Source organism: Dromiciops gliroides, chromosome 1 (genome assembly GCF_019393635.1).
Source record: "Dromiciops gliroides isolate mDroGli1 chromosome 1, mDroGli1.pri, whole genome shotgun sequence".
Lineage (NCBI taxonomy): Eukaryota > Metazoa > Chordata > Mammalia > Microbiotheria > Microbiotheriidae > Dromiciops > Dromiciops gliroides.
In genome coordinates this window covers 754,694,517-754,717,591 of record NC_057861.1, presented here as the reverse complement: position 1 = coordinate 754,717,591, position 23,075 = coordinate 754,694,517, and the positions used below count along the sequence as shown (strand labels likewise).

General features: G+C 47.5%; 1 protein-coding gene across 2 annotated transcripts in view; it reads left to right on the top strand.

Moving 5' to 3' along the window:
- The window catches only part of VPS41 (VPS41 subunit of HOPS complex), a 177,980-nt gene that overhangs the window by 106,548 nt on the left and 48,357 nt on the right, over positions 1-23,075 (top strand). For both annotated transcript variants that reach the window (XM_043978700.1, XM_043978701.1), the window contains 3 exons: positions 5,699-5,818; positions 7,605-7,751; positions 10,470-10,536. In XM_043978700.1, coding sequence (XP_043834635.1) covers positions 5,699-5,818; positions 7,605-7,751; positions 10,470-10,536 — 334 coding nt within the window. The remainder of the gene's footprint in view (positions 1-5,698; positions 5,819-7,604; positions 7,752-10,469; positions 10,537-23,075) is intronic.

Sequence of the window (23,075 nt, the reverse complement as noted above, 5' to 3'; positions counted from 1 at the left end):
CACCTCATTTTACAGAGGAGGAAACTGAGGTTCAGGTGAAGGTCATCTCTCCCCTCGACGTGGACCAGGGGCCTCTGGCTCTGCAGCAGCTTTCTCTCCCACTCTACCATGCTGCATCTCCTACAGGGTGTGGTTGGAGGTCCCAGAGACCCTTCCCTTGGCCTGCTTTCTTGTACAGTCACCTCGTCTTTTAGGAGTTTCACTCTGAGAGGAAAATGTTACTGTTGTTGAAATCTGTTTGAGAGGAAGGGAGACTCCTGAGATGTAATGTTTTCTCCTTGCGAGTCGGTCAGCAAATATTGTTGTGTTTCTTATTGCATTTGTGTGCCTAGACCCTGTGCTAGAAGAGAGAGAGAGAGAGAGAGCGCGACATGGACGTGTGTGCATGCATAGACGTGTGTTAGATGAGAGATGCGGCATTGACAGAAGTATAAGCAAGTAAGACGGGGAGAGAGAATGATGGCTCTTTCTCATTATTGCATCATAGGCAGTCAACGTAAGAGGCATCTCAACACTGAGAGGTCGTGGTGGCCAGAGAGGCCATCTGGGGGCCTCCATGGGGATGGGCCTTAACCTAGGCCATGAAGGTTGGGTAGGAGCCAGCGGTCATCCTAGAGGAGTGCCCCTAGGGAAGGTACAAATGTGGGAGTGTACCTTAACTCTGACATCTGAGTAATGGGCACATTTTCATTTCTAAAACTCTTTTAAGAAAGCAAGCTTGAGTTAGTTGGACGGCGGTCCAGTGGGAGCTGACTGGGACTGTGGCCTCCATCTCTATGCCCTTGAAAAGTTTCCTTCATCTCTCTGTGCCTGGGTTTCCCCTTCTGTCAGATGAGGACAGTAATGCTGAACTGCACACAGCTGGGTGATTCAGTGGACAGAGTGCTGGCCCAGACTCTGGAAGACCTGAGTTCAACTCTGGCCTCAGACACTTACCAGCTGTGTGACCCTGGACAAGTCTCTTCACTCTCTTTGCCTCAGTTTCTTCCTCATCTGTAAAATGAACTGGAGAAGGAAATGGCAAACCCCTCCAGAATCTCTGCCAAGAAAACCCCAGTGAGGTCACAAAGAGTCACACAACTGAAACAGCTGAACCATTGCTGACCTACTTTGCAAGGTTATTAAAGACAAATTTGTCATTGTAAATTGTTTGATAGTGTGTTCGGCTTCTAGTGGGAGCTTACTGTACAACCTAGGACTAGTGTCGGGTCTGCCCGGTGCGACACTGTTTCTTTGGGGTGGGGAGTTGGGAACTAGCTTGGTTGGCATGGTACGTATTGGGCACCTCACCCTGGTGCAGACCCCGGAGCTGTGGATGAGCAGGAACCCCAGCTGTGCAGGAGTCCTGAGACCACAGTGGCCAAGACATGGGGAGAAAGGCCCAGACAAGCTGTGAGGAGCGCCTCGGCCCACCCCTCTGGCCCCCGAGCACCCATCTGCCTCCCTGCACTGACCCATGGAGGCTCATTCCAGCCGAGCTATGGCTGCTTCTTTCGCCAGCTGGCGCCTCTGTCCGTGTGCCCTCGGGGAGTTTCTGCCTGCATCCGGCAGCATGCTCCCCACTCCCCGGGATGCTGGTACTGGTTTAGGAATGTTTCTTATTAAAGTGCCAAGTTTGTGGGCCACAGAGAAACAGCTTGTGGGGCAGCTAGATGGCGTAGTGGACAGAGTACTGGCCCTGGATTCAGGAGGACCTAAGTTCAAATCCAGCCTCAGACACTTAACACTTACTAGCTGTGTGACCCTAGGCAAGTCACTTAACCCCAATTGCCTCACCAAAAAAAAAAAAAAAAAGAAACAGCTTGTGAGCTGGAAAAGACCCTGCAAAGCCAAAGCCCCTTTTCCAGGGAGGAAAAAAGCTGGGGCTCCCCAAAGTTGAGTGACTTGTCCATGGCCCCACTTAACTAGTGCCTGAGCCCAGCCCCAAAGCTCGGGGCTCCTGGCCCCCAGGCTGGGGCTCTTTCTCTTCTCCCAGGAACCCTCCCGGGTTTGACATGTGGAAATCAGTATTCTCTGTTACCTCCGTTTGCACTCTGCCATACAGTTTGGACGTGGCTGACATAAGTGCCAGTCTGCCCAGCAAAGAAACTCGGAGGTCGATAGGATTCCCTTAGCTGCTTGCTGGGGGTGGGGGCTGCCCTGCCGAGGGATAGGGAGCGGAACATGGGAGCATCTTGGAAATTGTCACAGGAAATTTTTGCAGTTTACAAAATGGATCGACAGGAAGCTTTTTAAGTACAAACCTCCTGAATAAAGTGAGTCCCAGTGAGTAGCAGAGTGTGTGAAGGGAAAAAGGCTTCTTTGTTTCCCCAGCCCAGGCCAGGGGCTACATCCTGGGTCTGCTGAGAGGTTAGGAGAATATCTGGAATCACTCAGTTCACAGTTATCTGCCTCTCGGCAGCTTTGTTAAGGCCACTGACCACTCCAGTTTCAGGCTGTTGTTCCCCAGGTGTGATCATTTCCATTGGAATCAATGATCCTATTGCCAACACAGAGCGGTCATGTATTTCTTAATTCTCCCTGAAGCTTTGAGCTTAACCGGAGCAGCCTCCCTCCCCTATGGACTTCCTAAGGACAAAGAGTACGTACATGTGCCCCCACGTCCCTGGTGTTTTCACTTCATCCTTTCCCCCTCTGGTATTTTAGTCCAATACATTCATTTGAGGCCTGACTTCAGGAACCCCATTTCTGTTTGGCATTGCCACCAGGTGGCAGGCAGGAGAAAGAAAGAAAGAGAAACGGTCAAGTCCTCAGTCACCATGGGGAGAGTCTGCTCCCTTGGACACTTAAAAAGGGGTGGTTGGGTTTGTAGGACACAGCTGTATCCACCAGTCACCCAGACGCCCCCATCCTGAACCCCCCAGTGGCCCATCACGTGCAGTCAGTCAACACGTGTTTGCGGCAGATAGAGACAGATGAAAGCTGTTTGCAGTGATGTCGGCTGCATCTGTGTATGTATATTTCTATTGGTGCTGTGTGTGTGTTTGTGCTTGTTGTGTCCCTAGCCCCTTTGTAAGGTAAGCCTTTGGGTTGTCCCCATGTCCCCAGTGCCCAGCACAGTACCTGGTGGATAAGGACATCCTTCTCAGCCACAGGAAGCCCGTGACCAGTAAAACCTCCGGACGCCAGCCCAGTGAGTCTTCCCTGGGAAAGGCGTCCCAGTCAGAGCCATCCGCTCCTCTCCCTGTCTTCTCACCTCCCTACAGTCTGACTTCTGATCTCATCGTCCCTGTTAGGAATGGTCTCTGAATCGACAAGTCCAGTGACCTTTTCTTAATCCTCTTGACCCTCTGAGCCTCTGATACTGTCACTCAGCCTCCTCCCTGGATGGCCTTGCTTCTCTGGGTTTTCACCGCGAACTTCCATCCTGCCTCTCCTCTCCCTGTCCGACTGCTCCTTCTCCGGTGCCTTTGCTAGCCTTTACGTGCCAGTCAGACCCGCCCACCTCAGTGTTGTTCAGGGCTCCATGCGGGGGCCTCTTCTCTCCCCCTCTGCTTCCTGGCCCACTGATATTGCCCACTCCATGAAGAACATTCCCAGGGTGACAGACCTGGCCCCGGCTCTTTCCCGGGCTCTTGGCCTGGCTCACCTTTGGATAGCTCTGACTGGATCTCCTGTCTTCCCGCCTTCCTCTCAGTGTCCAGAGGACCGCCAGACCTCGGTTATCCCTGCCTGCCCCCTCGCGCACCCCACACATCTCATCTGTCATCACATCCTGGTATTTTGGTCCTTGCGCTGCCTCGCTCCGTGGCCACCCCAGCACAGGCCTCCATTGCTGCTCCTCTGGACCGCCGGTCTCCGTACTTCTGGTCTCTCTGTCTCCCATCCATCCCCAGCTCAGCTGCCGCTGTGACTCTCTTCAGGAAGCTCCCACGGCTCCCTGCCACCTCCCTCTGTCCCCGATGGGCCCCTTCCTCCTTCCCAGGCCTCTTACACTGGCTCGTCCTCAGTGGTCCAGCTTCTCCTTCCTCTGTCTTTGAGCTCCCTGCCTAAGACGCTCGCCCTCCACCCCCTGCTTTCCATCAAGACTCTAGTCCTGCCTCCTCCTGAACTCACCTCCCTCCCACCTCTTCTCCTCCCTCCTCTCCCACACACTCAGGGGTTCTCAGTGGTTTTATGATCTGGGGGCAGATCTCACGGCCACTCCTGAACTGAAAGTTCTTTCCTACCCTTGGTGCTGGTGGTCCCTGTGGCAGTGGGAGGGGGGTTCCTGACCCCCCTGGAGTCTCCTTACACAGCCCATGGGGGCTGCTGCCCAGTGGGGATCGGGAGCTTTTGAAAGGCCTCACCACCTTTGCTTTTCCACGGAGTCTCTGGTCACCTACTCCATGAACTTCTCTTGTAGGACACGCCATGAGGAGGGGAAGACGCTTTCCACTGGGCTCTCCTGTCTTTGCTGCCCCGGGAGGAGGCCCCAGGAACCACCCACTTATTCCTCTGTTGGGCCATCATGAGGACACTTGTCCAGAGCGGCTGGGGCTTGGCCGGGCTCGTGCCTGCTGCATCCCTCTGCTTTCTCAGGATGCCCTGGCCGGCTCCCAGAGAGGCACAGAATGAGCTTTGTTTTAAATGAGCCGGTGTGGAGCTCCTTTGATCTGCTAAACAAAGTGGGCCAGGCTTTTCTTCCTCCATGCAGTTGGGGCAAGGGTAGCATTTTCATAGGGGATGTGAAGAAAAGTCTTTCTGCAGTCACAGATGCCCACATGTTTTCAATGAATCTCTGTGTTTTGGTGCCATCTTGTGGCTTCACTTGGCAGTGCCTCCAAAGCAATTGAAGATGGTCATCAGTTCCGCTGTTACCCAGGGATTCTTCCTTTATTGCAAATGGCGTAATGAGGTGTGCTGACGCACAAGTCCCTCTGGGAAAGATTTGTGCTGGTTCCACTTAGTGTATTCTTGGTCTTTTGTGTTGATTCTCTCCCCAATGTCCCAACCTTAAAAAGATGAAAGTCAGGGAATAAAAATAGGATGATAATGGTGGTGGTGATGGTGAGGGGGTGGGGGGTTATGGCTTTTCTCTGTCACTTCCAGGTTTGCTAAAGGCTTTATACATTTCATTTTCATAGTACCACCCAGAGGCAGGTGCTGTTATTTACCCCTGTTTACAGATGAGAAAACTGAGGCAAACAGGTTGAATGACTTGCCCAGGGTCACACACCATACACTTAATAAGAGTCTGAGACCAAATTCAAACTCAGGTCTTCCTGATTCCATATGCACTGTGCCAACTACAATCTGTGTTAATAAAATGAAACTTGTCAGGGGTGCGGAAGAAAGTTCCTCGGTTTGGTTAGCTGGATTTTTGTTTCATTGTTGTAGTTGTACAATGTATTTTTGGTCCAAACCTGTAACTTTGTCATTGTAGGGAGTCAACTCCCAACATAAAAAGTCTGTTCTGCTGATAGCAACCCACATGTGGCCTTGGTCTGAGTTCCCTGAGAAGATGAGGAGGATCATAGATTTCATGTTGAAAGGGACCTTAGAGTTCCTTCATGTTCTTAACAGAGAGAAAATGGTGTCCCTGAGAAGCTGTGACATTTCCATGTTTGTGCAGTCAGTAGCACTTGAACCAGGTCTTCCCGACTCTGCTTCACCATGCTGTTTCTCCACAAGTATGCCAGCCCAGTAATCAAGCAGTCTGACACTGGACTGTGCCTTCATGCCTCACATTCTCCATTTTGGTGACATTTCTCCACAGTTGGTGTTGTTTGAACGATCTTGGATGAGCAGATGGAAGTCTTCCGTTTTGCACGAAGGAGAAGGAAACATCAGAAACGTGAAATGGAGGGGAAATCTAATCGCTTGGGCCAATAATATGGTAAATATCATGCGGGGCCTACTGTAAGAACAATGGTCATCGTGTTCCTATTGTATTGACTAGAGAAGGGGGTCTGGGCATCCAAAGGCATAGGAACAGACATAAAAATGGCATGTCATCCCCAGCTCATTCCTTAACCCATCTCAGGACAAGGAATCCAAGGCTCAGAAAGGAGCCGAGAGAATGAAAGGCCGGCTGAATAAACTTAAAACGAGCATTTGTCAGAGAGCCGGGGCAGTAACATTTGTCCGCTAGCCTGAGGTGGGCAACCACAGAAGCACAGAAACCGGACTGGGGGAAGGTCTTGTGCTCCTGTGGAACGGCAGCTGGGGGTTTGTTGGGCGATGGAAAGTCCCTCAGTCATTTTGTCTGTGCGTTTCTGCCTTTGCTTAATGTGGAATGTACTCAAAGGCAGATTTGGGTAGTTTGCCGTGATACTGTTTTCCTTCACAATTTAGCCTTTGATACACCCTTCAGCTCTGCTGTGGCACTGACCAGCACGGGCCATCAGCCCAGGCTATGGGTGCCCTTTGGCTTGGGCCTGGGCCTGATGTGAGGAGACAAGCATCTTTTTAACCTGTGAGAGGCCTTTTTCTTGGCTGCTTCTCTGCAGCTGCCCCCTTTGGATAGCGGTTGTTTGTTCCCCATTTATAAGATGAAGGGCTTTTTATTCGTTGTGTTTTCTTTTAAGAATGCAAACTGTCTTCTTCTGGGAGAAAACTATATTTGGGGCATTATCTGGCCACCTCTTATCTTAGAAGCACAGAAGCACATATCTCCTCCCCCTGCCCTGTCCTTCTTCTCCACTAAATAGGGATCGTTTTATCTCGATCATCCCACTGACAGAATTTTCTTTTCTGGGAAGAGAAAGATCAGATGAAAGAAAAAAATCTTGTGTGAGCCATGTGCCCAAACCCACAAGCATCATCTTCCCTTTGCATCCCCAAGCTGGCTTTTAGCAGTAGGGAAGGGGAAATGCTGATTCAGGGCACTTAATAGTCTTGGAATCAAAAGCATTCATTGGGGAGTGGGGAGTGGGGGGTGTGCGTGTGTGCATGTGTGTGCACATGTGTGTACGTGTGTGTGCGTGCGTGAGTGTGTGCACATGTTTGAGAAGAGTGAGGTCCACATAACGGGAATGGATGAGCAGGAACATGGATGAGCAAAAGGTCAGGCTGGTTCACTGAATCCAGTAGAGACCCGAGGCCTGGCCAGAAAGGCTTGAGAGTAGATGGTGCAAACCAGAATCCAGGCCGAGCACAAAGCACCGAGCATTCACGCCTCATGGCGTGTCCTTTTCCTGAGGGGTGAGACCCTCCCTCTCCTGGTTCACTCTGCTGCTTCCTGCAGGGCTTAGACACCTTCCTGGGGCTCCTGGGTCTAGCTGGGCTGTCTGGTGTTGTTGATTGAGAAGTCGTGGTTTCCAAAGAAGGTGCTCGCTGCTTCTCATGCCTTCCCTCCCACGGCTTCCTGGGCATTGGAGCTCTCTGACTCCATACTCCTCTTTTATTCATGTGCTTATTAGTGGGGAAGGGTGAGAATCTGCCGGTGTAGACTGGCACGGAGGCAGAGCCACTGATGCCAGGACCAGTGGGAGCCTGGGGAGGTGGGCACATGGTGAGCCAGCGATCTGGAGCTCCCCCGGTGCTATGATTGGCAGGTTCTGTCCCAGGGCCAGTCAGTGCCCCTTTCTCAATGGGGTGACTGCATAGCCATGGGCCCCGGGCAGGTGGGTGGTGCTTTCCCTTTCACAGCCCAGAACATTGAATGACCTTTTGTTTTCCAGGGTGTCAAGATCCTTGACATCATATCAAAGCAGAGAATCACCAACGTGCCCCGAGATGACATCAGTCTTCGTCCCGATATGTATCCTTGCAGCCTCTGCTGGAAGGATAATGTCACTCTCATCATTGGCTGGGGCTCCTCTGTCAAGGTACGGGACTCACCTTTATCCTGGGCCTTAGACCCTCTGGGAAAGGGCCCATGGAGGCAGATAGACCTGAAGGAACCAGAGGGGGCATTCCTTCTGAAAGAACAGCTTCAGCCCTGTGGCTGTGGTAGACTGGCCTTGGCAGTGACAAGTCTGGCTGGGGCTCAGTGCTCCGCATATATAAGACAGTGCAGGTCATATGTGTTTGCTTTACCTCTGAGTGCTAAGAGATTCTCTGAAATGTCAGATGGATATTACTTTTCCTCTCTCTGTCCCCAGCTTCATAATCCTCCTCACTTCTCTCCTGCCTCTCTTCCCTTTCTCTCTTGGTTCATCAGAGGAAAGAGTGAGGCCAGTCCCATCAATCCCCTTCGTGCTTGTTTCGTTACTGGTGGCTTTGATAAAAGTTTGAGGAAACAGAAGGCAGAAGCTAATGGTGGAAATGAAGTTTGAGAATGCTGGTGCCTTTGAATGATCAGCTCTTGTTTGCACATGGGTCACCAAGGCTGAGAGGGCCGTCAGCTCCACATTGCCCCCGTCAGCTTCCTGACCTGCCTGGAAGTCACCTTAGACAAAGTCAGCAAGAAGTAGATCTGGGGATCAGCAGAACCCTTGAGGTCTAGAGCTACAGGGTCCCGTGGGACCCACAAAGTGTGAAGTGCCTCCGCCAGGGACATACCCCACATGTAGACCATTCGTTACCAAGAAAGCAAGACATCTAATGTTTCTTGTGTGGTTTCATCTACTTTGGAAAAGAAAACTAATGCTGATCCATTCTAATGGGCACAGTTACCAAAAGGCACCAAAGGAATGAGCTCCGTCCTGAGGGAATGGGGCGGGGCGTGGGCACTCGGGTTTATATTCGATTCTCATATTTGGTTTATTGATCGTTGGGACATGGGGCTGTCACTTGAAAGTGTTAATGAAGGAAGGAGGCATGAAGCTAATGAACCAAGACGAGGAGGGTGGTATGTGTGTGAGTCGGTACAGAGGCGCACACATACACACACACAAGTGTGCACATGATGCACATACACACATCCTGCTTTCCAGTAAAGGGCTCCAGTTTTCCAAGAGCCTGCTTTTGCCTTTCTCTCCAGCGGGTGACACAGAGGACTTGTTGGCGGTGGAGATCGTGGCTTGGCGGCTCTTAGCCAGTGCTCCTTGGGGACAGGCCACATGCTCTTCTTGCTCTCTCCAGAAGGGCTGGGCTGAGGAGGGGAGGACGCAGCCTCTCCCTCTCTCCATCCCTCCCTCCTTCCTTCCCTCCCTCCCTCCCTCCCTCCCTCTCTCCCTCCCTCCCTCCCTCTCTCCCTCCCTCCCTCCCTCCCTCCCTCCCTTCCTCTCTCCCTCCCTCCCTCCCTCCCTCCTTCCCTCCCTTCCTCTCTCCCTCCCTCCCTCCCTCCCTCCCTCCCTCTCTCCCTCCCTCCATCCCTCCCTCTCTCCCTCCCTCCCTCCCTCCCTCCCTCCCTCCCTCCCTCCCTCTCTCCCTCCCTCCCTCCCTCTCTCCCTCCCTCCCTCCCTCCCTCCCTCCCTTCCTCTCTCCCTCCCTCCCTCCCTCCCTCCTTCCCTCCCTCCCTCTCTCCATCCCTCCCTCCTTCCCTCCCTCCCTCCCTCCCTTTTTCTTTCTTCTCCATGTCATTCTTCCCGTGTTTAGGATTGTTTTGCTTGCCCGCAGGTGTCAGCCTCCACAGCTGTCTTCTCAGCCCACTTCCATGCCTTGTTCTTCCCCTGGTCATTATCATGATTGAGCTAAGTAAGCGTTCTGTCCCTTGGGTTTGCAGGAGCTTCTGTCCCTTGGGTTTGCAGGAGCCCTAGATAGAGAGCTGTCCGCACAGGCAGATCAGCCAGGGAGAGAAAGGCTTTGATAGAGACTGGGAGGAGATGGGAATCTGTCCTCCTGCTTGAGGCTGGCTGGCGCGGGCCTGCGCGGGCCTGCTTAGCCCATCTCGTTAGAACCTGACACCAGCAAGGCTGAAGGCATGGGCCCGGGCCCCAGCTGGGCACTCTGACCACACAATGACTCCTCAGTCTGGGCATGAGTGTGGCTAGATTCGTACAGAGCGATGACCACTCCAAGATAAACAAGCCTCTCTGTGTGGTGGATGCAGTGGAGAGCAGCCTCAGCCTTGTTCCTGAAGGCCTTCCCACGGGAGGGTCTTTGTGGGAGGGGAGAGGGAGCACAGCTCAGAACTCCCTTTAATCCGCACCAATGGGGCGCTCACTAGTAAAACGGTTTCAGTTTTTACAGCTGATACAGAGTGAGGAACTCTCAGCACTTTCTTTCCCAGGGAACTCTGCCTGCCATTGCATCTTGGCTAATGCAGTTTTGCAGAACAATTGCGTCGATGATATGTTGGTCACCAGAGTGACCTAGCCGGGGTTTCCCACGTGAGCCTTGGCTGGGCCGGACCAGGCCACTGCAGAAGGAGGCCCTGAAATGGGTCCATATTCCAGGGCCTGTGGTCATGAGAAGTCAAACGAGATAATAGGCTAAGGCATCTTCTCTCTGTGACCGCCCTCTGGGCCTGTCATTGGTGAGAGCAGCTCTTCTTGCTCTTCTGGCTTTCTTTGAAGCTGCTTCTTGCGTCAGGTCGTCTGGGCTCTGCTGCCATTGCTGCAGAGTTATGTTGAGCTGACCTCGGCCGAGGGGACCCCTCAGTCAGGAACATCTCCCAGTAAATGGTAATGACTCCAGTGGCCTCTACGTTTCTTTTCCAGATCTGTTCGGTGAAGGAGAGGCACGCCAGTGAAATACGAGACTTGCCAAACCGTTACGTTGAAATAGGTATGATTCTGCCCCTTGTCTCTGAGGAAGGGAAACACTGGGAAACGTTAGGCATTTTGTCAGGGGCCTTGTGGCTCTGCACTTCCCTTCATTCAATGCCTTGTTAACAGCAGGGTGTGATGTCCAAGAATGGGAAAGTGTTCTTTGTCTTAAAGTTTACAAAACTTTCCTGAATATAGTTCCCATTTTTTATTCAGTATTAGCCCTTCTCTGAATGATGAATTTGATTTACCGCGGTTTTCATTCCCATGTTGGCTGCCTAGCCTGGGTGACTGGGAGGGTGCTGATGTCCTCAGCAGTCACAGGGAAGTTAAGAAGAGGGAAGAGTTTGGGGAGAAGATATTGAGTTCAGTTTTGGACGGGATGCTATTTTACTGTAACAAATGCTGAAGGGGATGGTTTCAGAGGAACCACTGGAAGACTTACCTGACCTGATGCAGACGTTAGTGAGCAGAAGCAGGAGAACAGTTTAATACAGATGGCGATATTGTAAAGACAGACAACTCTGATGGACTTAGGAACTCTGACTGAGACAGTGGCTAGCCACAATTCCTGAGAGCGCATGATGAAAGGCCTACAAAAAGGAGGTCATAAACTCAGAGTGCAGATTGAAGTGCAGGGGGGCTTTGGGGATGTGACGGTGCAGTGATTTGTTTTGCTTGACATGTTTGTAACGAATTTTCTTTTTCTCGCTTTCCCAGTGGGAGGGGAAGGTGGGAGGAAAATGTGAATCTGAAAAAAAAAATTGTATTAAAAATATCTCTATGACATCCAGTTCTCAATGTTCAAGATGCAGTTGGAGATGCCAATCTGAGGTTGGGAGAATGGTTAGGCCTGGATAAGTAGATCTAAAAACCACCAACACAGATGATAATTGAACCCATGGGAGCTGGCGTGTCAGATAGTATAGAGGGAGCAGAAGTGAGGACCCCTGACATAGCCTTGGGGCATCTCTGCGGTTGGTGGGCATCCCCTGGATGAAGGTGATCAGTCCTTCTCAGTCTCCTTGGCTGCAGACAGGAGGATAACCAGGAGAGAGAAGAGGGCATCAAGGAGAAGTGGGCACCAAAAGTGCCCTGGGCTACAGAGAGGTCGGAGAAGAGGGTTGAGAAAAGACCATTAGATTTGGCAGCTGAAGTGATCTCTCGTAACTTGGGGTGGAGCCGTTTCAGTTGAATGATGAGGTTGGAGGCCAAACTGTAGAGAGGTAAAAGAGTGAGAGGAAAGGGAGCATAGGCATCAGTCGTCTAGCCCGCCTTCTGAAGGAGGTTAGCTGCAGGAGGGATGTGGGATGGTAGCCAGCAGGGACCGAGGGACCAAGGGATCAAGGGAGAGGCTTTTGAGATGGGGAGACACAGACATGGTTAGTGGCTGAAAGGAAGCAGCCAGAGAGAGAGAGAGAGAGAGAGAGAGAAACAGCCCGTGGGGGTGGGGAGGGGAATGCTAGAGGGGAAGCCCGCTGGAGGAGGTGAGATGGAAGGGGAACCCGTGTGCGTGCAGAGGGGTTTGCCTCGGCCAGAAGGGCCCAGTGAAGCTCATGTGAAACAGCTGAGGCAGGAAATGGCGGCCAGAGGAGATGAGGGAGCTGTCTGTGAATGGGCTCAGTTTTTCAGTGGAATGAAGCCGGGTTCTCAGCTGAGAGGGTGAGCGTAGGAGGGGCCGTGGGGCATTTGAGGAGGGGTGCAGAGGTTTGGGAAAGCAGGCGTACGTAAGGGCATCGTGGAAGGATTGCCTCGCTGTGGTGAGGGCCCGGTGCAGAATGTCTGACCTGAACTCATAGTGGGCTCGGTGTCCATGGTTTCATGATTTTCTCCAGCATCAACCAGCAGGGCATCAGGAGGAGTGAAAGGCAAGAGTCATCCAAGGCTGGCATGTGGCAGGGCACGGTCTTTGATATGGCAAAGGAGCAGAGGGCTTGAGAGAGAGGCTAGTGTAGACGTGAACTGGCTCACCACAGGGTCAGGCTGGGGAGGGAAGAGAGTGAAGCCGGTGCGGGGTGGGGGGTGTTGAAGGTCGAGGTGAGGGCCCAGCACTGAGCTTGGAGGTGTGGGCGGAGGGAGAGGTGGAGCGGCAGCCGGTTGTGATGAGGAATTACAGAGTTGAACATATATGAGCAGTGGCAAGATCAAGGGTGGAGTCGTCTTGGAGTGTGAAGTGGCTCATTGGGGAGGACTGGGGGCGAGCTGCTGGTATATGGAGTGTCCCTCCCTTAAGCCAGAAGGGAGGAGACCAGACAGGAGACCCGGGATTGATGCGGTGGCATCAGGAGACCTACCACAACTGGATGGCATCTGTCCTCACCCCAGAGAGAAAGAGCAAGAAGCACTTGTGACGCACCTGCTATGTGCAGGCGCATGCTGAGTGCTTTACAAAGATCTGCTTTGACCCCAAAGGCTCGAGGTCAGAGCCTTTCTCCTCTTCCCTGGAGGCAGGAGACCTGGCATAACGAACTCTTCCAAGCACAAAGCTTTCGTCAGTTTTCCTGCGGTTGATGGGAATCTTTCTAAAGTACGCGACAAACCGGCTGCCTTAGTGACCAGAGCATCCCAGAAGACTGAGGAGAACTTCCTGAACAGTTCCATCCTTTCAAACGTTAGTCTTCGTGCCCTGCAATAGTACAGGGAGGCCTTAGAGACTCTCCTAGTGAGGAGGGCCCTTCACAGTGCAGGTATCCCCTCCACAGTCGGCCTGAGAAATGGGCATCCAAGCTCTGTCTGAGCCCAGGTGCCCTTCGCAGAGGACCCAGAGCATCAGCATTTCTGTAGTGCTTCCTCACCCTCCTCCCACAGGATTATCCCGGTCCTTGCCCATCCCTTCTCACGTCCCTGTCGTCCTGTGTATCCATCACCTATCTGAAGGATTATGTGATGGGAAGAAATGGAAGTTAAGGCGAGAAGGGTGGGTTGGAGTAGGCTTGGGGTGGGCCTCAGGTGCCAAGTGAGCTCTGGGGAGCTGCTCAGGGTGTCTGAGCAAGATCCTAGCAAAGTTGGAGCCACACCCTCAGAAGATTACCTCAGCAGCGCACTGGAGAATGCAGTTAGCAAGGGCTTAGTGACCTGGTCATGGCTGGGCTGCCGTCTGCAAGGACACCTCTGGATCTCATCGGGAAGAACCCTGGAGAACACGGACCTGGCCTCCTTTTACGACGAGTCCTCCCAGCAGAGCCAGAGGGGACGGCCTTGTCCGGTTAAAAGAGAGGTCACTCCATGAAAGGTCAGCTGAATAAGGGTTCCGTGGCTTTGCAGGGGGAGGAACACACGGTGGCAAGATAACAGGCTTCTTGTGACCTTGGATTTTTGTTCCAGTCTAAATTTGCCGTTTCCCTACCTGGTAACCTTGGGCTTCACTCTGGGGTTTGCCGGCGCTCTGGTAGGTGTGATTTAACATGGGTTGTCTCCCTTGTTTGACATTCTCAGTAAAGACTGCGCGGGCTTATGATATTACGGAAGAGATTTTCTCTTAAGGGCCCACCAAGTGATCAGCAATCAGGTGGTGCTTTGTTTTCTTGTCGGACGTCCCTTAGACTTGGCTGTTTTTCTTTAGCTCCATGTAGAACCATGTTCTCTGGGCTTACACCTGGGTGTTTTGGGGATATCACAAACTCTGTGGTAAGCTATTGTGTAACAGATAGGCACACATAATTGACACATTGAAATGTACAATTAGGAAAGCCTCAGTCACCACAAAGGACTTGATTCCTACTTCATGATAAGTTTCACTCAGAAGGCACGTCCCAGTCCTGAGAGAACAAGGTCATAGCTTTGAGCTTTCTGGGGTCGCTGGAAGAATGAAATGTAAGAGATACAAGCCTTTTTTTTTTTTTTCTTTCCCCCCTGAGTCTCTCTGTATCTGTCATGCTGGAGGTTCGGCATACACTCATGGGCCCATTGCTGGTTGGTGTGGGAGTTTCACCTGATCCAATTCGGACCTAGACTAGTTGTCCCCTCCTTACCATCCTTGAGGGCACTTCCTGCTGCCAGATTGTTGTGGACACGTGATACCAGCTTAGCCCTTTATACACCAGAGATCCAACAACCTCAACTTCTCGGGGCAGGATTACAGGCATGCCCCGCCATGCCCCCAAGTAGGAGAGTTTGGGTTTTTAAGGAAACTTCTTGTTTTCCTCAGATTTGATTGGGGCTGTTTTGGGGAGGAGCACCTGAAATAACTCTAGGGACTCCAGAGTAACCGAGAGTCAAACGAATAATGAAAGGATTTCTAAGTTGAAGCCCAGGTCTTGACTCACACTTGGAAATAAACAACAAATGCAGATTCTGGAGTATGGCTGGTCTGCTCTGCCTGTACCTACAAGGCTTCATTGTGACTTATAAGTATTCAGCATCCACTCTGTGGGAAGAATTGTAGTCGACCTGGGGCTCAAAGACAGAAATGAGCCGGTTGCTCCTGCTCTCATCCTGCTGCTCACTTTCTGCTCTCCAGAGACCCCGGACATTTTTCTGCATAACCTGGCAGCCTGGAGCATTTATCAGGAGTAGGGATCATAGTTGTAGCTCACATTGAGGTAGTTCTTAAAGATTTGCTTTCCACATATTCTTGTTTGATGCTCATGACACCTCTGTGAGATAGGTGCCCGTGTGACCCCCTTTTACAGATAGGGAAACAGGTTGAGGGTTTAATGACTTGCCCAGGGCTATACAGCCAATAAGTATCTGAGGGAGGATTTGAACTTGGGTCTTCCTGACTATGTCCAGTGTTCTATCACTCCTCCCCCCCCCCCCCCCCGCTGCTTTCTGTTCGAATAGAAAAACACCCACCTGATACAATTGCTGAGTAGGATGATGGTCTTACATGTGCCCAGCACATGCAGCCTGACATCTGCAGTCCAGATCACTGCCTCTACCACAGGCTCGTGCCATATCTTTGAGAGGCAGTGTGCATGGGGTGGAGAGGGCTGGACTCAGGGTTGGGAAGCCCCCTGACCCTTTGGAGCTGTGTGATCGTGGGCCTTGTGTCCTCATCTGGTCACAGCCTCCCAGGGAGGCGAGGGATGTCGGGCACTTGGCCACTTTGAAAGGGCCAGATCAGTTTGGGTCAGTCACTTCAATGTTGCCTTAAACAATGAGAGTAAGAATTGTGAAAAGCCTTAGACAAACCTCATTCACGCTCCCAACTTCCCCACTTTATATCTTGAGATGGAAAAGAAGAGGCTTTTTCTCTAGACCAGCTGTTCTCAGACTTCCTGGTCTCAGGGCCTTTTTCACTTTGAAAAAGGATCAAGCACCTCAAAGACCTTTTGTTTATGTGGTCATATATGTTGATATTTACTGTATTAGACTTTAAAACTGATGAGATTTTTAAAAATTTCTTTTTTAAAATCACAATAATGAACCCATTACACGGTAACACAAATAACATATTTTTAGGGAAAATAGCTATATTTGCCAAACCAAGAACAACCAGTGAGAGAGTAGCATTGTTTTATTTATGAAGCTCTTTAATGTCTAGCTTGATAGAAAACAGCTGGGTGCTCCTGTCTACTTCTGCATTCAATCTGTTGTGATGAGTTGTTTTGGTTGAACCATATGAAGAAAATCCAGCCCCACCCACAATATGTAGTTGGGAGAAGGAGGGGTGTTTTAACAGGCACATGATGTCTTAGTATTATCATAGGAATCCTTTTGACCTCTCAGATTCTCTGAAAGGGTCACAGGGACCCTGGGGCTCAGCCGACAACACCTTGAGAACCACCGCTCTTGAGCTGGATCTTATCAACCCTTGTGGGACTAATCTGTTATTTCATCAGCCTCAGGAAAAGTCACCAGATTTGGTTTTGAAATGTTACAGCCATGGACTTAATAGAGTAGATGCAAAAGGAGCACCTCAGGTGGGTGTGAGAAGAGTCATCCTTCACATCTGCCCCCAGAGGAGCCTTTCCCGTTGGCCTGGGTGGCTAGCAGGCAGCTGGCGTGAGTGAGGTATTCATTGTCTCAGAGGCCAGTATCTTAGCCTTGGTCTATGACAGAATGTTTATGGTTCCTTCTTTTTGCGGCTGACAGTTGTAGTTAGATTTTCATAGATCAAATGGTCAGTTTGATTGAAATGTCAACGTTTATTTAAAAGTCTTTGAAATTTTATGTAATTGACTGTGACCTGCAAGGAATTAGTGAAGTTGAAGTATATGGATTTTTTAAAAAGAACCCCCCCCTCCCCGCTACACACACACACACACACACACACACACACACACACACACACACACACACACACACACACGATATGTCCTTGAGGGTTACTTTTACTTTGTATATTCCCAAGGATGAAAATTAAGGGAGTATGGTCATGGTTTGGTAATTATTAGGGAACATGATTTTTATGAAACTGAAAGCAGCTGTAACAACACAAGAATCTCTCAACCCCATAGCAGGCCAACCTGGTACTTTGGGGGGAGAACCCTGTCTGTGACCCACTGACAATGGACAGAGGGAGGCTGGGTGGCAGGGAAGCATGATAGCAAGGGCATAATGGTATTGGGCAGTAATAAGGGGTTCTACGGGTCTGCAGTGTAAATGGAATGATTTATAAATTGTGAATATGACTTCTTAGCTTTTTAGCAAAGCTGGGGTGAGGAATGGGGGACCCCAGTGGAAGGCAAAGCCTTTATTGGGAAATAGTTATGCCAGACTCTGAGAGGAGGCATGGCCCCCACTCTTCCTAGGTTAAATTCTTATCTTTATGGGCATCATTGTATCCCAAGCATAAGCTCTCCCACTTTGATCATCACATTCATTTCAGACAGCCACTTTGCCCTGTGCCTGGGTCACAGGAGGCCTTGGAAGAGTTAAGGAGGACACGTGAGATCTCTTGCTGACCCCACAGAGAAATAGATTTGTTTGCTTCACATTTGCTCTAGTTGCCATGTGATTGTAAGGAGCTTCAAGAGTTAGAAGGGGATACATTGTTACATTTCATAAATGTCATCTCATATATTAGTCACGAAGGGAGGCATGAGTAAGGATTTACCCAATTCTTCCAAAGCCATTAATGTATTTCAAAAGTTTGTATCTATATCATTTGTATTTTTATATCACCTCTATTTCCCTCATTAACCCTCTACCTCTACCTTCCAGAGAGTCATTCCATAGGAAAGGACAAAAAAAGAGAAAAAAAAAACCTTTCTTTCTTTCTTTCTTCCTTTCTTCCTTCCTTCCTTCCTTTCTTTCTTTCTTTCTTTCTTTCTTTCTTTCTTTCTTTCTTTCTTTCTTTCTTTCTTTCTTTCTTTCTTTCTTTCTTTCTTTCTTTCTTTCTTCTTTTCAGGGCAATGGGGGTTAAGTGACTTGTCCAGGGTCACATAGCTGGTAAGTGTCAAGTGTCTGAGGCCAGATTTGAACTCAGGTCCTCCAGAATCCAGGGCCGGTGCTCTATCCACTGTACCATCTAGCTGCCCCCAGAAAACCAGTTTCTTAATTAAGGCTAGCAAACACTTAATAAAATAAGATCAGTGGCATTCTGAGAAACCAAAGATGAACCTTGAGGGCTGCTGGACATTTAAATATCCTTGGAAGAGTGGGTGCTCCTGACAGGAAAATCAACTCTGATTGGTTAACAATTAATGAGAGAATGAATATTCTAATGAGAGGCTGGGTAGGACTCTGGTTATGTCATTCTTGGACAAAGCGACTCATCTCTACCAGATCACCCCCACCTCCAGCAGTCTAGATGAAAGGATCTACCCCCTCTCCCTGGTGTTCCTGAGTAGGACCCTGGTGGCTTGGGCAAGAATTCCACCTAGAGAAGAGGGTCTTTACTCTTTAATCAGAACTGACCTTTCCTGGCTTGGTGAGGTCCTGCCCAAGACTGAAGCCGGTCTCCTCATTAGCCCTCTCCTTCAGAGGCTGCCTTAGCCTAGTAACTAAATGAAGAAATAGAAAGGGAAAAAAACCAAAACAAAACAAAACCCTTTTTGCCCTGATATTGGTGATTATCTGTTGATAATGATTTCTCTCATTTGGTATAATTCCCAATTACTTTACAAAGGGAGTGGACCAATTCACAGGCCTATTTTGTATACATAGTTCTCAGACTCTGTAGAAGATCAAGTGCTCCTGACACTTGACAAGTCACGGAAAGGCTCCACTTGTTGCAGGCACAAGCCTCATCTCCAGTCACTTTTGCCAGGAACATTGGAGGCTGGCTCTCGTGGTAGTCTGCCTGGCGCCCAGGCCAAGCCTGGTGATTTCTTGGTCTTCCTGACTTTTCTTAGGAGCAGAGACCCACATGCTCAACAGCCTTTACTGGACAGTTACCACCCTCAGAGCCCATCAGAAGTTTGCTAGGGCCTTTCTAACTGAGTGCAGTCACCAGTCATTCATTTCTCACTTCTTCCTCTTCTCTCAGTTTTTTTTTTTTAATGTACAAGGTATTTTATTTTTTCCGTTACATGTAAAGATAGTTCTCAACTTTTGTTTATACAAGCTTTACAATTTCAGATTTTTCTCCCTCCCTCCCCTCCCTCCCCCCTCCCCTAGACAGCAGGTAATCTGATATAGGTTATATCTATATATCTCTATACATATCTCTCTCTCTCTCTCTCTATATATATATATATATACACACACACACACACACACATATATATACACATAATAACATTAATCCTGTTACAAGAGAAAGAATCAGAGCAGTGATGCAAAACCTCAAAATAGAAAAAAAAACCAACAGCACCCAAAACAAAAGAAATAATATGGTTCAATCAGCATCTATACTCCACAGTTCTTTCTTTCTTTTTTTTTCTTGGATTTGGAGATCCTCTTCTATCATGAGTTCCCTGGAACTCTTCTGTACCGTTGCACTGGTGAGAAGAATATAGTCCATCACAGTAGGTCAACACTCAATGTTGATGATACTGTGTATAATGTTCTTCTGGTTCTGCTCATCTCACTCATCATCAGCTCACGTAAGACCCTCCAGGTTTCTCTGAACTCTTCCTGCTCATCATTTCTTACAGCACAATAGTATTCCATTGTATTCATATACCACAACTTGTCCAGCCATTCCCCAATTGATGGGCACCCCCTCAACTTCCAATTCCTTGCCACCACAAAAAGAGCAGCTATAAATATTTTTGTACATGTGGGTCCCTTTCCCCTATCCATGATTTCTTTGGGCAAAAGACCCAGAAGTGGTATTGCTGGGTCAAAGGGTATGGACAGCTTTATTGCCCTTTGGGCATAATTCCAAATTGCTCTCCAGAATGGTTGGATCAGTTCACAGCTCCACCAACAATGCATTAGTGTTTCAGTTTTCCCACAGCTTCTCCAACATTTATTATTTTCCTTTTTTGTCATTTTAGCCAATGTGATAGGTGTCAGGTGGTACCTCAGAGTTGTTTTAATTTGCACCTCTCTAATCATTAGAGATTTAGAGCATTTTTTCATATGGGAATAGATAGCTTTGGTTTCTTCATCAGAAAACTGCCTGTTCATATCCTTTGACCATTTCTCAACTGGGGAATGACTTGGATTCTTATAAATTTGATTTAGTTCCCTATATATTTTAGAGATGAGGCCTTTATCAGAAGTACTGGCCATAAAAATTGTTTCCCAGCTTTCTGCCTCCCTTCTAATTTTGGATGCATTGCTTCTGTTTGTGCAAAAATTTTTAAATTTAATGTAATCAAAATCATCCATTTTGCATTTCATAATATACTCTATCTCTTGTTTGGTCATAAACCGTTTTCCTTTCCAAAGATCTGATAGGTAGACTATTCCTTTCTTTCCTAATTTACCTATGGTATCACCTCTTATGTCTAAATCGTGTATCCATTTTGACCTTATTTTAGTATAAGGTGTAAGATGTTGGTCTATGCCTAATTTCTGCCATATTGTCTTCCAGTTTTCCCAGCAGTTTTTGTCAAATACTGAGTTCTTATCCCAGAAGCTGGAGTCTTTGGGTTTATCAAACACTACATTACTAGTGTCATTTACTCCTGCATTTCCTGTGCCTAGCCTATTCCATTGATCTACCCCTCTATTTTTTAGCCAGTACCAGATAGTTTTGATGACTGCCGCTTTATAGTAAAGCTCCAGGTTTGGTACTGCTAACCCACCTTCCTGTGAATTTTTTTTTCATGATTTCCCTGGATATTCTTGATGTTTTGTTTTTCCAGATGAATTTTGTTATTATTTTTTCTAGCTCTATAAAATTTTTAGGTAGTCTGATTGGTATGGCACTGAATAAGTAAATTAATTTAGGCAGTGTTGTCATTTTTACTATATTAGCTCTGCCTATCCATGAGCAATTGATATCTTTCCAATTATTTAGATCTGATTTGATTTGTGTGAAGAGTGTTTGGTAGTTGTGTTCATAGAGTTCCTGGGTTTGTCTTGGCAAGTAGACTCCCAAGTATTTTATATTATCTACCGTTACTTTAAATGGAATTTCTCTTTCTATCTCTTGCTGCTGGACTTTGTTGGTCATGTATAGAAATGCTGATGATTTATGTGGATTTATTTTATATCCTGCTACTTTGCTAAAGTTGTTAATTGTTTCAAGTAATTTTTGACTTGATTCTCGAGGATTCCTTAAGTATACCATCATATCATCTGCAGAGAGTGATAGTTTTGTTTCCTCCTTGCCTATTCTAATTCCTTTAATTCCTTTCTCTTCTCTGATTGCTAAAGCTAACATTTCTAGGACAATATTAAATAATAGGGGTGATAATGGACATCCCTGTTTCACCCCTGATCTTATTGGGAAGGCCTCTAATTTATCTCCATTGCATATAATGCTTGCTGATGGCTTTAGGTAGATACTGTTTATTATTCTAAGGAAAGCTCCCCCTATTCCTAAACTCTCTAGTGTTTTTATTAGGAATGGGTGCTGTACTTTGTCAAAAGCTTTCTCTGCATCTATTGAGATAATCATATGATTTTGGTTGGTTTTCTTATTGATGTGGTTGATTATGTTAATAGTTTTCCTAATGTTGAACCAGCCCTGCATTCCTGGTATAAATCCCACCTGGTCATAGTGTATTATCCTGGTGATCACGTGCTGTAATCTCCTTGCTAATATCTTATTTAAGATTTTAGCATCAATATTCATTAGGGAAATTGGTCTATAATTTTCTTTCTCTGTTTTTGCTTTGCCTGGTTTTGGTATCACCGCCATATTTGTGTCATAAAACGAATTTGGTAGAACTCCTTCTTCACCTATTTTTCCATATAATTTGTATAATATTGGAATTAATTGTTCTTTAAATGTTTGGTAAAATTCACCCGTAAGCCCATCTGGCCCTGGGGATTTTTTCTTAGGGAGTTCATTAATAGCTTGTTCAATTTCTTTTTCTAATATGGGTTTATTTAAGGATTTTATTTCCTCTTCAGTTAACCTGGGCAGTTCGTATTTTTGTAAATATTCATCCATTTCATTTAGATTGTCAAATTTATTGGCATACAGTTGGGCAAAATATTTCCTAATTATTGCTTTAATTTCCACTTCATTGGTGGTAACATCACCCTTTTCATTTTTGATACTGGTAATTTGGTTTTCTTCTTTCTTTTTTTTAATCAAATTAACCAATATTTTATCTATTTTATTGGTTTTTTCATAAAACCAGCTCTTAGTTTTATTGATTAATTCTATAGTTTTTTTGCTTTCAATCTTATTAATTTCTCCTTTAATTTTCAGGATCTCTAATTTAGTGTCTAATTGGGGATTTCTAATTTGTTCTTTTTCTAGCTTTTTAAGTTGCATGCCCAATTCATTAATCTCCTCTTTCTCTTTCTTATTCATGTAAGCATTTAGAGCTATAAATTTTCCCGTAAGCACTGCTTTGGCTGCATCCCATAGATTTTGGTATGTTGTCTCATTATTGTCATTCTCTTGGATAAAGTTATTGATTGTTTCTATGATTTCTTGTTTGGCCCATTCATTCTTTAGAATGAAATTATTTAGTTTCCAATTGATTTTCATTCTACTTTTCCCTGGCTCTTTCTTACATGTAATTTTTATTGCATCATGATCTGAGAAGGATGCATTGACTATTTCTGCCTTTCTACATTTGACTATGATGTTTTTGTGCCCTAATACATGGTCAATTTTTGAAAATGTGCCATGTACTGCTAAGAAAAAGGTATATTCCTTTCTATCCCCATTCAATTTTCTCCAGACATCTATCATGTCTAACTTTTCTAGTAATCTATTCACCTCTTTCACTTCTCTCTTATTTATTTTTTGGCTAGATTTATCTAATTCTGAGAGGGGGAGATTCAGATGCCCCATTAGTATAGTATTACTGTCTAATTCCTCTTGTAACTCATTTAACTTCTCCTCTAAGAACTTGGATGCTATACCACTTGGCGCATACATATTTAATATTGATATTACTTCATTATCTATAGTACCTTTAAGTAAGATGTAATTTCCTTCCTTATCTCTTTTAATGAGATCTATTTTTGCCTGCACTTTGTCTGAGATAAGGATTGCTACCCCTGCCTTTTTTACTTTAGCTGAGGCATAGTATATTCTGCTCCAGCCTTTTACCTTTACTCTGTGTGTATCTCTCTGCTTCAAATGTGTTT